The sequence below is a fragment of the Melozone crissalis genome, unplaced genomic scaffold, assembly GCF_028551555.1.
Source record: "Melozone crissalis strain CALT ecotype California unplaced genomic scaffold, PUWL_Pcris_2 ptg000014l_1, whole genome shotgun sequence".
Classification (NCBI taxonomy): domain Eukaryota; kingdom Metazoa; phylum Chordata; class Aves; order Passeriformes; family Passerellidae; genus Melozone; species Melozone crissalis.
Window position 1 is genome coordinate 6,808,017 of NW_026535792.1, and position 15,527 is coordinate 6,823,543.

Below are 15,527 nucleotides of genomic sequence, written 5' to 3' on the forward strand. Positions count from 1 at the left end.
GTTCAAAAAGATTTACTGAATATTTTTTATGAATGAATACTTTGGCAATTCATCCGCAAGGAGTTTGTTATGTGTATTAATTTAAAAAATCAATTCTAATGGATTTCAATGTCCAAATATCGTTGATGACTTTAAAACCTGAAGCTAATTAGTCAAAACTGAGCTGTTTCTTTTCAAGAGGCAAGTTGTCATCTGGCAAGACAATAGCAACTTTAGGGTGTTTTTTCCTGTGTTGTCTTGCTATTATAAATGGGAGCTGTGCTCTTCTGCAGAAGTCTCTGTTATTCAGTGTTATTTGCCACTAAAGTTAGTGGGAATTTGTAATGGGAGTGGGGTTTTATCCATTGTTTCAGCCAACACATGAATCATCCAACTCCTTCAGTGGTGTGCAGCAGGAAGGGGAGCAATGAGGCACCAACGCAGAATTTCAGTGTAAAAACATCAAGAGTAAACACTCAGGTAAAATATTTGGCAACATCACCCAGCTTTAATTTTCAAATTTTAAAGGTTGATCTTTCACATTCCCTCCAGTTCTTTGTTTGCCTGAGTCCCTGGATAAAGTGCATGGAAAGTCAGAGGATATCTTATGTCATCACTATTTGTGTTAATGGCTTAGGAACCCACAATCCAATCAGTTAAAATAAACAACCCAATGTAATAGGAGCATAAATCAATGAAGACTTCATTACTGAAACCTTAATGTGTAATCCATCCACCTACAGAGGAAAGGGATACTGAGAGGCAGCAAGACAAAACCAGAGGACAGTCTGATTTAGGCAACCCTGGTATTTAAAAAGGTGTTGAGAACAGTAAGTCTTCCTGGAGTCAGTAAATTTGATGGATACTCATCACTCCTGACAACCTGCCCCTGGCTATTAAGTCCCCATGCTAAAAATGCCAAGAAACTCTTGGGAGGAGAGCTCTGAATGCTCTTTGTTCAGTCTGGGAGACTTGAGCCAGCTCAAATGAACAAAGACATGAATTAGGAAGATTAACACAGGACTAAAATGATATATTTTACCCAAGAGTAATGCTGCTCAGAACTGCTCTGACCCTGCTTGAGCCAGTGGCACAAATCTGGACTCCTCTAAGGTGAGGGTGGCAATACTTGGTGAAAAATGAGTTACTGGATTTCATTAAAGCCACATATTCTGTTTGCCTTGGCTCTGAAAGGAGCAGCAATCCTATCACACTGAGCCTTTTGATTTCAACAGGGATCATAAAAGGGCTGAACTTTCATGTTCAGTGCTGAGATCTCTGCTTGTTGGGTTAATAACAAAGAGAAACAGCAGGCTCTCCCTCTGGGCATGGGCCAGCTCTGATGGGATGAGACAGGCACTTTGCCCATGGATTTTAGCTAACAGCAAAAGCAAGTTGAGCCTCGGGAAAGCCATCAGTGCTCACAGACCCTCTCCAGTGAGTCCCCATTACAGAAGTGATTCTCCAATCTCATCCTCATCTGACTCTTCATCTTTCCTTCTTTCCCCTTCCCTGACCTCATCTTGTTCTTTTCTCTCATTCCCCTGCTGATAATTCTTGTCCCTGTGGCTCACTTGGAATGTATATTGAGCAGGGAATAGTTGGTAGCTCTGCCAACTGACCAAAACCAGTATGATGGGAAACCTCATTTTTCAGAGATTTGGAGTTTGTTTTTGTTAATAATTATGACCAAAAAAAGGAAATCTAAGAACACACTCTAGGTTTAGGATACCGAAGCTAGAAAACATTGGCACTAATGTAGTTATTCCATGCAGAAAATGGCATGTACAGTTTGCCAGTACAGAAGGAGATTTGGTTGCAGCGAGCTGCCAAGCATCCTACAGGATTTCTGTGATGGGTGGAAATCTGTTTCTGCAGGCTGGCAGTCACCTGCTCTGGCTGCAGACTGACCAATTTCCTGCTTCATCCCATGTCTCACCCAGTGCATACCCTCCCCAGTTGTAACTAAGGAGGAGATATGGACTGCAGTTCCCTAATTAGCTAAATAATCCTCAGCACCCTGTCAGCCTGTGCTGTGACTTTTTCAGGGATCCATTGGGAAAAAGGATCCATTTGTATTAATAGTCATTATGACAGATCTGAATTAGACTTTCCCTAATATTCTTTCTAGAGTTACCTTTTGATAGGTGTTACTTTTCGACTCCTTCTCTTAAATATACAGTTGCATAATGTTAAATATGTCAGAGAATAGTTGAATCAATGTGGCTGGTAAAATGATCACACATACCTTGAATAAATACCAGGTTAGTTTAAGTTACAAGGCAGGTTAAGTTTCTGAAGCAGTTCAACATTCAGAAATATAGGAGCCATATATTTGTGAGTTTTTATCTTATTGTCATCATCTAATTGAAAATAAAGTGATTCCATTATAGTTTGTGTGATCCTAAGGTTCTTTGGGATCAAGGCCATTCAAATGCAAGTTTTGTATTATATTAGAAATTTGTGTGGTGTTGTATCTGTTCAGAAATAAAGACACCCAAGTCTTAACCCAAGTCCCTCTAATTGGAATACAGACCAATGATTAATTCTTGAATCAGAGCAGTGAAATCTGTTTGGAGCAGGATTAAAGAAGGGATCTAGTGTATCACACAGATGGATGGTAGATATCATGTGTTTCCTTCTCCTCAAGTGCATTATATCTTATTTCCTCTAAAGCAAAATTTAAAGTGACTCTAAAGCAGAATGTGTCATGTCAAAGTGTGGTGGTAACTTGGTCTTAAAATTAAATTATATTAGTTTAAAAATAACCCTAGGAATTTTTCTTCTCAAATTCAAGGCTTCCACGTGGCTGAGGCTGCAAAGACAGGGGGATTTTCTTGTAGATGGGATTAATACAATTTAAATATATTGTTCTTCAACACCAGTAATCAGAGATTCTGTCATGGAAAAACACCTCACATTTAGCATTTCTGTGTGATACAGAATTTCCTCAACTTTGAGGTAGCCAAATCAAATAAAAAAAGAGAGCTTTAGTTTAGAATTTAGATGTCAGTTCTACAGAAATTCTACTGTGTATTAATACTGTGTAGTATGATATGTTAAAGGCTTTTAAAATGTGTCATCAATATGTTTCCACATATTCACTGTCCAGATGGCACAGAAGTGCTCAGTATCCAAACAAGGATCTCAGTGCCCCTGCACTGCATGATGCACCGCAGCCCTGTGCAGCTCAAAGTGTCCTGCTCTGAACTGATCTGTAAATTTGGTGTGTTTCCATTCCAGAGCTCCTGTGACAAGGATGTCATCCTGAACATCCTCAGTGTCCTCACTGACTTGCTGTCTTTGGGTAAGGAAGCAAAGATTTGGGGCTGTGGGCTAGGACAGAAAGGGGGTCCAAAAGTAAATCAGGGGATTCATACTTACATTTAAACTTGATCAGGTGTTTGCAAGGTGAAAAAAATGTAAATTGTATCTATAGGTCAGCAGTCCTTACTCCTGTGTTTGGAAAACTGAACTTATTCAATGTGTTAAAGAAAAGAAAAAGAGACTCAGAGATAAGTTTCAATTTTTTCTTTTTAGTTTTGAAGATGCTCATGGGTTGCAAAGTATTTCATAATCCCTGGCAGTCAACCCCTGGAAATGTTCACCAGTGCCATTGGAGAGAGGACTGTGAGACAGGGAAAGGAACCTGACTTTTCAGTGTCAGGGACCCTCTAATGCAGAGGGTTCAGCCTCTCTCCAAAAGGCACTTCTGCCTTGGGGCTGCAGGGAATGGATGTCACTTTATGTGCTCAAAGCTGCACGAAAAAAAATAAGTGTATTGGTAAAAGGACTAAAAAAAAATAGTCAAGTTCCTTTTCCTTTCTGCTCCACCACAAAAATATAACCTAGTAAACAATTCCCAACCCAACTAAGCTGCCAGGCTGTTGAGGCTGGTGAGTGCTGGATCCTCCTGGGTCCCCCAGTCCAGGAAGCCCCACCAGAGATATCACCTGTCCATCTGGGCCTCTCTTTTGGAGCCCTGGAGCCCTGTTCCTCAGCTGGGTGCAAGGATGGCCTCCATGGGGAACAGGGGATCCTGCTCTCCCCTAGGAACTGAAGGAGCAGCATCCCCCAGCCACAGAGCTGGATCAATGTTTGTTAACACAGTAAGGCTCCCAGGGTTAGAGCGTGGTTCCTTTGGAGACCTACATTTATTTGAAAGCTGTCCCCAAGGCTTCCCTAGGATTCCTTTTCATTTGGTAGAAGCCCAGTGCAGCTTTAGGTCTTTCCTTGTTTAATTTCCAGTATCTAAGAAAAGATCGCTGAGCCTTTTGCTGTTTTGAAACTCGTCGGTGTCTGGGCTCATTCCTCCCTGCCACATTTCAGTGCACACTGAAAAATTTCTGCAGCATGTGGGTTTGGGGAGACAAGGATTGTTGTGGTAACAGCTTGTTGCTCTTGTGCTGAAATTGAGGCAAGAACAGACGAGAGGCAGGATTGTAGAAAAGGGAAAGAAGGCTTTATTCAAAAGAACCACGCAGTTTTAAGGAGTAGTACAATAGATTCTATTCTATTGGTTAACTAACAAAAACACCTTCCTCACACACCGTCCTTGAGAGCAACAGAAAAAGGAAGCAGAAAAACACCACCTGCAGATTGTTTATACTCAACGAGTTATCACATCTTTACAACTCCCTAAAATTTCTCACAGGCTGCTGTGAGAAACACTTGCTGTTCCTCTCTCTCTGTCCCATAGCATCCACAACAGGTAGCAGAGCACACAGCTCCACCATGCAGCTCCATCCATGGAGCTGCAGAGCACACAGCTCCATCCACGTCCCCAGGCTGGGGACACCAGGGATTCATGGCCAGTTCTGCAAACGCTCATAGCACTCAAACATTGCCTGAAGGCCACAGAAGCTCTGTGTGCTCCTTGCAGACTGAGGCCTTGTGACAGCTGTTGTAGGGGGATACAGTATGGGTAAATGAAGGTGGTGCAGAATGTAATCTTATCCCCTAAAGAGTTGCAGCTGAACCAATTACCAAAGATTAGGAGCAGGCCAGATGTTAATAGGCCACACCTGTACCAAATAAGGACGGTGTTATAAAAGAGTGGATTGGTGGGAATTGGAGTTACATAACTACTGCAAGGACCAGGCAGGGTCAGTGCTTAGAGGAGCTGCCTACAAGAAACATCAAGGAGGTATGAAACTCTGGTGATATGGAATCCTTGCACTATAATGATACTAGAACTCTTGATAAATGAGACAACAAGCTGTGGCTCAGGGAAGGGATGCTCTGAGCTGCCTCTCCTCTCTTCCCCAGGCACTGGACGGAGGATTCACTACGTGGTCAGCAAAGGGGGCAGTGAGGCTCTGCTGCAGGCCCTGGCCACGGCTGCCCAGACAGAACCACCCGACCATGGCACCCTCCTGCCCCTGCTGCGCCTGCTGGCCAGGGTGGGCCAACGAGGTACTGCTGGGGGGCTTCTGGAAGGGGGCCAAAAATGAAGTACTGAGAGTGCTGGGGGGCTTCTGGAGTGGAGTCAAATATCAGGATCATCTCACTGTAACCTTCCTGTAGCTAAATGGGACAGATATTGTAGTAGGGCCTGTTGGTAGAGGATGAGGAGTAATGGCTTTAAAGTGAAAGAGGATAGGTTTAGATAAGATGTAAGGAAGAAATGCTTCATGATAAGGATGGTGAGGCACTGGCACGGGTTGCCCAGAGAGGTGGTGGATGCTCCATCCCTGGAAACATTCAAGGTCAGGTTGGACAGGGCTCTGAGCAACCTTCTCTAGTGCAATTCATTGCAGGGGCTTTGGACTAGGTGGTCTTTAAAGATATCTTTTAATCCAGACTATTCTATGTTTCATATATGGTGCCTCAAAGTGAAACCCATGTTTTTCCATTTTCAGTGAGATTAATATTGGTTTAACTCATTGATACATTTGAATGCCTTTCTTATTAGATTTTGAGTTAGAAGGCTTAATAAACATAATGTTTAGCACCACAGCTGAAGTGACCTGGCCTTTGCAATAGTGTAATTCTCATTTTCTTTTCACAGATAGGAAGTTTGGGCTTAAAGTGCAGAAGGCAGAAGCCACTGATATAATACTGAGCTTGACCAGAAGACACCTGGGCCACCCCCTGCACCTCACCCACTGCCTCTGGGTCCTGAGGGTTTGTGCTTCTAATGGTGAGTGCCAGGATTTTCCTCTTTTCTTCTGTGTGAGAGCCACCAGGGTTCTTTTTTACTCATTTCAATGCAAAGAAACATGATTCCTGGTAGGGTTAGTGCCTGCATGCACCATTAATATACAGAAAAGCACAACAGCCAGAGCAACCTTAGAAAAAGGTGTTCCTCAGGGGGCCTATGCAGCCTTTACAGTGCATTTCATCTGTGAGCTATGGAAATAAAAGTGCTGTAGTGAAAAATATTCATGGCAAAGATCTCCTATTCTGGAATATAGGCAGTCAATTCTTTTGCTCTGAGACTTGGGTACCTGAAGTCTCTATACAGTTGCCATTACCATAACAGCCAAATGTCTCACTATTGTTGATTGTATTGGTCCTCAGAGCAGCTCCACGAGGGTGGAGAAGCAAAGAGTGAGAGAAATCTGTTACTTATTCAAGGTCCCCCAGGAAGCAGATATTGGATCCTGGTCTTCTGGCTAGTATCCCCTCAGATGTTCACTCTCCCAGCTTTTCTTGCTTGGCAATACCCTCGTGTTAAATGACTCAAGCAGAGGGATTTCCAGTATTCTCTCTCGGGATCATTACAGATTCGTACAGGCTATAAAGCACTGAGCTCGTCAGCACAAATTTCCCTTTGCTCACTCTAACCCTTTCCTCTCCTTCCCTACATCCCTCACCCAGCAGATAATTCTTGATGGCCATCCTGTCTGCAGTCTGCATCCTGAGATTTAGCTCTCCTGGCAGCCAGCCCTGCAGGTCCCCTCTGCCTGGACAGGAGCTGGCTTCATGCTTTGGGCTTCCTCAGGCAAGCAGCCAAGCCCCAACACTCAACCCCTCTCCCCGTGATAAGCAGTGTTTGAAAGTCTGAGTGTGGCTGAAAATGCAGCCAAAGCCAGAAGATGAAATGTGCCTTTATTTGGGTTTCACAGCTGTGCAGTGACCCTGTGCTGCCTCTCACTCAAAATTATGATTTGCCTCCTTCCCTGCTCCCTGCTTCAGTGCACCTGCACTCGGCTCAGCTGCTGTTTCTGCAGAGGTTTTAGGATGCACACTGCAGCCTGCCCTCCTTTCTGTTAATGTCAGAGCCCAGAGCCCCAGCTCTGCACCTTTGCTGGAGCATCTCTGTTACTCTCCAGGTATCTCCAGCACTCTCCATTAATAATTTTTACTTTCTGGCTTCTGTGGCCCAGCTGGGAAGCCTCAGGGGAGGTTAGGTGAAAATCTGTATGGGTGTGATATTAAATCAGGGGATTACATGATCCCAGCCTTAAAAATTATGGAGTGGAATTTAAGGGAAGCCAGAACCATACAAAACTCTTGAGAGTGCTTAGGTATGAAAGCAGTGGAGATGAGTCCTTGTCTCACCTCATGCCCCACTCTGGGCTGCTCCCTTCACTGCCACCAGATGTTTGCGGCTGCTCTGGATGAGTTTGAGCAGCCTTATCCACCACCCTGGCTCTAATGAATTGCCGGCCAGTGTGAATGTAGCTGGCAGGCCTGGGAGGCTTTCCATCACAGGACAGCTTGGCAGGGACACCATAGGACAGCAGGAGATGATGAGCCCTCTGGCAGCTCTCTGATGACCACTGGGAGATATCTACAAAACAGCCAAAACCCAGCGGTGGGCAGGCAGCCAGGGCTCCTTCTGGCTGCTGTTGATTACTGATCCTTTCACCTTGGTCCCATCCATTTAATATTTCAGGGCTGGATTTGTTCCTTCATTACACAGAGATATCCTGTCTCATATTGGGGAGGTCTGGCTAAACAGCTAGGCTATGCATTAGGTATTGAAACTGATTGAAAAAATCTATCTAAAAAAGTTACTAGTCTGTTAAAAAGGATTAAAGGGAAAATTGGCCTAGATGAAATTAAACTGCATTCAGAAGCCTCCCAAACCCACTTCCACTCTGCTGAATAACAGCACAGAAAGCAAACCCTGCCCTTTAAGCCCCCATGGAATGAACTGTCCTCACTGAGTTGCATGTAGGAAATGTGGGATGAATTTGAGCTCTGTCACTTTTTTCTGGGAGAAGACCCTTTTTAAATTATAATCTGTTTTCTGGAGAAGACAATGTCTACAGGAGAAGTGGCTTTGGGGAAATTGGGAAAGAGCTGCAGGACTGGTTTTGCACCTGATTTTAGCTCAGGTTGTGTCCACAGACAGCTTTGTGCTTCACTTCCAGTGTTTGTAAGGGGACCTGTAGAGTCCAGATGGAAGCCCAGAGAGCTCATAGCCCCAGGGGCAGCTACTCTTCCCCACATCTCTTCTAAGCAATGTTTGCCAGCTGCCTCCTTCAGAGCTGATTGCTTTTTTCCTTTTATTGCCATAGTTACCACGGGAACTATGCTGGGCATCAATGGAGCCATGGAGCTGCTTTTCAAAGTCATCACTCCCTACAGCAAGAGACACGTCAGGACGGTCAGGTAGGCAGTAGCCCCAAGGGAACTCATCTTTCCAGGAGAGCAAGAAATAAAATTCTGGTTCCACTTGAAGAGGCAAAGGAATCAGAAGTGTATGCAGTTTCCACTCACTTTAAACCTGCAGGTTTTTTTAAGAGGCAGAAATAGTTCCCTGAAGGACACGTTAATGCTGTGATTCATCATATGATTCATGCTGGTGGCCCTTTATTTGTAGTGTGCCCTAGACAGCGATGGCAGTTTGATTGCAAGGTACCCTCCTTCATTTCCCAGACACAACTGGCTTTGGAGAAGCATGGGCTGGCAGCAGACAAGCCTCTCCTGCCTCCCACTCAGCCAGAACTGCCTGCCACCATCAGCCTGGGGGGAGATAGAGTGGAATGGAGGCAGTGCTGCCTCATCCTCCATTTGCAGAGGGTCATGACCTGGTCATCATTATATTTTTGAAGTATGACAGTTCCTACTAGCATTAATTTGTATCTGCTTTCAAGACATCCCACGTATTTCAAATAGTTCTTTTCTGAAGACATCAAGTCCATTTTATATCTTCATCTCAGTGCTGAATGTTAGTCCCCAAGCTGTCTGTTCTGACCACTTCCTCAGATGCCTTTCAAGGCAAACTTTATGAGAGCAAAACACATATCTCTGGCTTGCTCTTTAAAAGCAGGAGGAAGAATTTGCTGCTGTGAGCTGTGCCCACACAATCCCATTTACCTAAGCCACGCAGAACCTGCCAGTTCTCCTGCTGGGGCATGCGATGGCTTGTGGGGCACAGTCCCTACTTGCTCAGGCATGTGTCAGCAAGGACAGGGCAGCATTCAGCCAGTTCTGGCTTCTGCATGGACTTGACATGGGTGAGGTCCATGGCTGGTGATTACTGAGGAAGCAGCTTCAGGCAGAGCACGAGGTGGGAAGGATGAACAGACACAGCCCAACAGTTTGGCCACAGTTTGCTTAGCTGTGGTTGAAATGGGGGCCAGTCACCCTGGATGTGTTAAATAATGTCCATCCTGCTGTTACCATCAAAGACTGATACCAGTTCTCTCAATATCATGACTTACACAATAACTGGGAAGGAATTTTAATTAATTTCCACCAGCCACCAGTGCTGAAGCTGCACATCAACACACAGCACTGTTGTTTGCTAAGTGAAGCTTTCTTTTCATTCTTCTGCCTACATGTCTGGAGATACACAATTTTTTTTTAGACAGTTTGCTTTTCTAAATAAGATACTGAGGGGGCCCAGCAGATGTACAACTTCCTACAGCTGCCTGGTTGGCGGGAGCCAACTCACTTTTGCCTGTGCTTTTGGATTTCTAGCACACTGCCGAGTACCTGGAACTGCTTCACAGCTTCAGTTCTCTCTTAGACAAAGTACCTGAGATTCCTCTGCATGGGGATACCAGGATGTGTCTTACACAGATGTTTGGATACTACCCAATCCAAAGAATATTACACTAAGATATTATCCCTAGGATATCTGAGCATCCTTCAACATTCCCATCAGGCCTCATGTAATAACTTTAAGATTTAGGCAGCCTGTGGACATGTTCTGTGTATGACAGGGGTGTCCAGGATGAGTTAGATGCTGGGCTTGGCTTCTGAGGCAACCAAAAGTGATTGATGGGTCCAAGACCATGCTTAACTAAGCAAATTCCACTCAGTTCCCTGTTTTCCTTCCTGTGGAAGTGTTGGCAGTGATTAGACCAGTGTTAGTTCTGCTTCTGTGACCAGGATCTGTTAGTGATGGGATTTGGGCCTGTATCAGTTTTCTGTTGAGCAATGGACTGGCTGACTAAAGGCTTTTAAAATGAATTTTGTGCAGAAGTGCTTTATTTACCATTGACTGTTTCCCATAGAGGAAGTGGAAACCTTGGTATCTGTCACACCTTTCTAGCCTGGCTTCTTGCTGAGATACTTTTGGAGATGCAGGGAGTGTTGCTGAGGGTTGCTGTAAATGTAGCCTGTAAAGCGCTCTAAAATACTCACTTCTAAGGGAAACAATCAGAGAAACATGCTGCTTTTGATTTAAATGATTCCACATTGTCAATATGCAATATTTAGCTTTAACTTCCTTTTGTTCTGGTGTACAAGGATTCTTTTGAATTCTTCTGTGGACATTTTTTTCCCTTTGGATCACAGACACACCAGAGAAGCAAATTTGAAATTGCCCTCAGTTAATCCCATTTTATAGCTAATAAGCCTTTTTACTTTTTACTGAAAATCTTTATTTTTAATTTGAAAAAAGGTGTCTTGTGCATTAATTTTTGTCTACCTGAGCTTTCTCACAGCTAGTTCAGTTTCCTAATTTTATTTTTATTTCCTAAAATATTAGTGCTCTTCTTAAAACATATTTTTCATGAGTGTGCAAACAGTGCGTACAATCTTTTCACATGAAAATATGATTTGGCTCCCGCCTGCTCTTGGTCTAATGAACAAGAGCCATGAATCAGCTGAAGCCTGGTGGCCACTCAGCTGGCCTGCCCAGGGTTCAGAGCTGAGCCTTTTGTTTCATAACTAGGGGCAGCTGAGAAGCTCAGTGGCACAGGGGAGACAGCCTGTTTTACATCAGAAGAGCCACACAAGCCTTTCTGTGTTAAAACACAATTGCAACTCATTAAAAGGCACTAGTTTCTCATTAGCCAGTTGAGGCTCTGTTTGTTTGCAGTTCACTTGGAAGTGCTGCTTTCATTGTGGAAAGTGGCTTTAGGAGATATTTTTGGCAAGAATTTAGGTCTTGAGGCCAGAAGAACAGACTGTAGAGTGGGTTACGGATCTTCTCTCCCAGCATTAGCAAATGCCTGGAATAGCTGCAGTCTGAAAGCCCTAAGCATCTTTGCAGCTCATCAGAAAATGGAGGTAGGTACGTGTGGAGAAAATGTCCTTCCATGGTTTGACTTGCTCTAGCTAAAGCTTTGTGAGGTGACTGAGGTGGGGAGCTCATGGATGGGTTTTCTGAGCTGAGGATAAAAAGGATAGAAAGGATAAAAGGGGTCATGTTCTTTGTCTAGCTCAGCATGTGCTCCCATCTGTCTGACACTGGTGCAGCTCTTCCCAAAGTGGCTGTGGCTATGCTGAAATTGGGACTGTGGTATTTTGGTGTGGCTCTTGGTCACAAAAGCATCTGTTTCTTTTTGCCTATAAGTTGTAGAGAGCTCCAACCTGCCAACAGGGAAAAACTCCAATGTTGTCCCAACAATCCTTTGCCCCTCGCTTTGCATTTGCTCTTGATACCTTCTCTCCACCTCATAACTATGTGCCACCATGGCTTGCCTTTTTGCTGTGAAGGAACAGCCGGCAACTGTGGGAGCTGAGATTAGCCTGGCTCTCTGATCAGCTGCCAGGAATGCAGCACTGAAAATGCACCACTGCTCTGGTGGGTGCACCCGCCTTCCCCTGCCCTGGGCAGCAGCAGGGCCAAGGTCACTTTAAGAATCTGCCCTGGAGAGTGCCCTAAAGTGAGAGCTATTTATTTAGCCCGCTAAGATGTGGAAACAAGATCCATAGTTCTATTTATTTTTCCCAGTGGCAAAGCTGTGGGGTATTTAGAAATAGTCTCCCCATGCTCCAATTGACCTTCTCTGGGTAGGTGCCAAGTAGCTCTGATTCCCCTGAGACTGTGACTCATGGGCTTTATTGGCTTTAGTTAGGCATTTGAGGTCTTCAGCTTGCTGGTGCCATGGCTGTGGATCTCTCCAGAATTATCCATATCTGAGATAAAAGCTACATGGAACAACTATGGAACTCTCTGTGGTGTTGAGGTCTCTTGAGTTAACCACTGTGAAATCCAAGACTTAAGGCTGTCTTGCCCATCTCTCATGATGCTGTGCTGCAGAGAAGGCTTTCTGATACCTTTTACAGGGACAGTTTAAAATAAAGCCAGATGATGTTCTGCTTTTCTCAGCTCTGTTTATGTCAGTGGCTGGGATATCTGATAGGAGTCTGTGTGGGATGCTCAAATCTTCACTCCATCAACACCTTCTCTAATGTAGCATCTCTGATGCCTCACACAGTGCAATGATCACTGCTCTTTTCACCTTTCATCCTTATTATTCCCTGTATGTTCCACAGCTTCCACCTCTCTCCTACTTTCCAGTGTCCCCTTTCAACACTGTTGCTTGTTTTCCCATCTTGTTCTGTGTTTGGATGGCTTGTGGGATGTGACAGAGGGAGATGTTTGCTCTCTGGCCAGCCAGGAGCTGCTCCCTTCTGCATGAATCTTTCCAGGTTGTCAGGTATCCTCACCAGTGCTTTGGAGGCCATGAGTTATCTGTGGCTTCATGTTGTGCAGGCTCTTCTAAGACTCCTCATGTTGAAAATAGAGTATCAAAGCAAAACCCTCAGAGTTTATTCTCCTTTCATAAGAGGAAGACCTGTGCCATTTAGAAAATGGCAAATGGTGAGGTGGCTGGTGCATTGGTCATTGCCTCCATTATGTTTTCCTTTTCTGCTGTTAAAAGGCTGGTGCACAGTTTTATTGAAGCAATTTGGATGGTCTGTTAAAATGTCTTTGTTTTTCAAACCTCCGTGAGTACATCTATTTATCATACTGAGCAGAGCTGGCTCATGCTAAGTGTTCGCATAAACCTCATATGAAAGATTACAACAAGAGTGAGTATTCATCAGAAATAAAAACACTTTCTCTGGGTATTCAGATTACTTGGCTTTCTACATTGGGCTATTCCAGTAAAGTTTGACTACTTAATTAAAAGTGGAAAGTGAATAAAAAGGGTCTGGGAATGGTGCCAAATTAATTCACTAGAAAATGTGATATGCAAAAATTATCTGCCTTTGCTCATGTCCAGCATTACCCACTTCTGACATTTGATCACAATTCTTCTCATGTTTGGTGCTTATTGGATAGTTCCAGAGCCTCAAATGCTTGCTGATAATCTCCCTTTTCATTAAAGGGAGGAAATCCTCCCATGTAACTCTATTTCACCTGAGGTGGATATCTGGATTCCTCACATATTGAAGGGAAAAAGAAGCAAGTTCTCTTCACCTGTGGCAAATGTTTGCCTCTAGAAACTTGGGGTCTTGCAAATGTTTATTTCTCTCTGTGCAGTGGAGGATGAGTCTGCAGTCGGCAACCTGGAAGTGGCATAATGGGTATTTAAAGCTGGGTCAGGTAGGAGTTGCTGAAAGAGATTTGTCAAGTGGAGTCAGAGCCATCTGGTGTCAGGGCTCAAAACCCAGGAGGAGTGAGAATACCACAGGTGTCTTTTCTTTGCTGATAAGTGCTCAGGGGTGATTTGAGATGGGGAGGGATAAGCCTGACACATGCAGGAATGTTGATGGCACTGTTGCTATGGCCATGAAGTGATTCCTGTATCACATATTTCTCTCATAGTGGGAGCCGAGGAGATTTTTACTGGCTATGGGAAGCAGAGCTCATGCAAGTGAAAAGAGAAATGCCAAGGTGATCAAAGAGCACATGTAAAGCTAAAAGCCATATTTAATATATTTAATCAGATATTATGTCAGATTGACCAAGGAGAATATGAAGACCCTGGAAATGCTGAAGATGTAAGAGGCTGTACATTGCATAACTTCAAATTAGGCTTTGCTGATAAGGTTATATATATATATATATATATATGCATTGCTCTGCTGTTTAAGAGTAATGCATATATATAAAGAGGAGATGTATTCAGGTCATCCCCAGCACTGGACTTCCCTCTTCTGCTGACAATGATGGACAGGCATATGGAAGAGATACAACTGCAAATGTGCCCTAGACCCCAGTGCAGGCAGTTTGATTTCTTTTTCCCTGTCCTTAATCCTGGATAATGTCTTGCTGGTAGGACCACCATAAACATTTACTGCAATTCCATTTCTTGCGTTGGTCTAAACTTCCAGCTGCTCTCTTCTTGAACAGAATATGTGGTATATCTGGCCACTGAAGACTGTATTTTGAGAAAGAGCAGAAACTCAAGCCACTTGAGTTTCACAAACTTGGTGATTAGTTCAGGTTCTCAGGTTCTTCTTCAACCTGATAGAGAAGCTGTTGTGATGGGTTCTTTTTGAGGAATACTCCATGTACAGGTTTATGCCTTTGTTTATTTGGCAATGGTTCCTGATAGAAGATCAAAAGCAAATCATTCTTAATTCATCTTGTTAGTCTGTGTTTTGTCATTAATCATGTTGAGCAGTCTGGATATTTAATTGGAAAGTAACACATGATTCTATTGGAATGTGGTCAGAATTAATCAATGCTTAGCATTTTGAGAATAAACAGGCACTATTTGGTTCACTTCATTCATGTAGAAAATTCACAGGAAGGGGAAAACCATTTCTCTTGAGCTATATCACAGCTAAATGATTTGCTTCCCATCTGGCCTTGATCTACATGGGATTTATACTAGAAGTCCTGTTAAATAAAACTAGAAAATACTGTTCTGAATGAGACTATGCCAGCAACAAAGGAAAGAGTGTTGTCTTGAAAAATTTTCTTTTTAGTCAATTTGTAGATACACTTTATATAATCTCAGATAACATGAAGCAGTGATGGTTGCATCACTAAGATAAGTAAACAAACCCTACTGTGCAAATTTATTGCAATGAGCTATTGTAATAGAGGTAATGATCTTGGAGCCAGAGGTGTCCCAGTTTCATGCAGTTCCTTCTCTTTCATTATTTTTACGGTCTGTGTGGTTTCTCTCAAGGAATGACCTGTTCTAATATCAATAATCAGTTACAAAATCTCATTTCAGACTGGTGGTATGTCAGTGCTGCTTTGCAGAACAAATAGGGTTGCATTTCAGAATTACACTTTATTGGCATTGTGCTGTTAATAGCAGTAGATGAGAGAAATTGAAAAATTAAAAGGTAGAGACGAGGGAAAAAAGAGATGTTTTCTGCTGAGATTTGAAAATAGATGAAGAATTGATGAGGCGGAGAGGAACAGCATCTCCCAAGGTTGTTCCAGAGGTCTGGGTGAACACGGGGCACTCAGAAATCCTGGTGCCATCTCTTGGTAGCCTTTGGAA

At 43.5% G+C, this 15,527-nt stretch overlaps 1 protein-coding gene across 1 annotated transcript in view; it reads left to right on the forward strand.

Moving 5' to 3' along the window:
• The first annotated feature begins 3,147 nt into the window (after window positions 1-3,147).
• Window positions 3,148-15,527, forward strand: part of AGBL1 (AGBL carboxypeptidase 1) — a 248,017-nt gene continuing 235,637 nt past the window's right edge. The window contains exons 1-4 of the mRNA XM_054272993.1: window positions 3,148-3,286; window positions 5,248-5,394; window positions 5,990-6,121; window positions 8,451-8,544. Coding sequence (XP_054128968.1) covers window positions 3,148-3,286; window positions 5,248-5,394; window positions 5,990-6,121; window positions 8,451-8,544 — 512 coding nt within the window. The remainder of the gene's footprint in view (window positions 3,287-5,247; window positions 5,395-5,989; window positions 6,122-8,450; window positions 8,545-15,527) is intronic.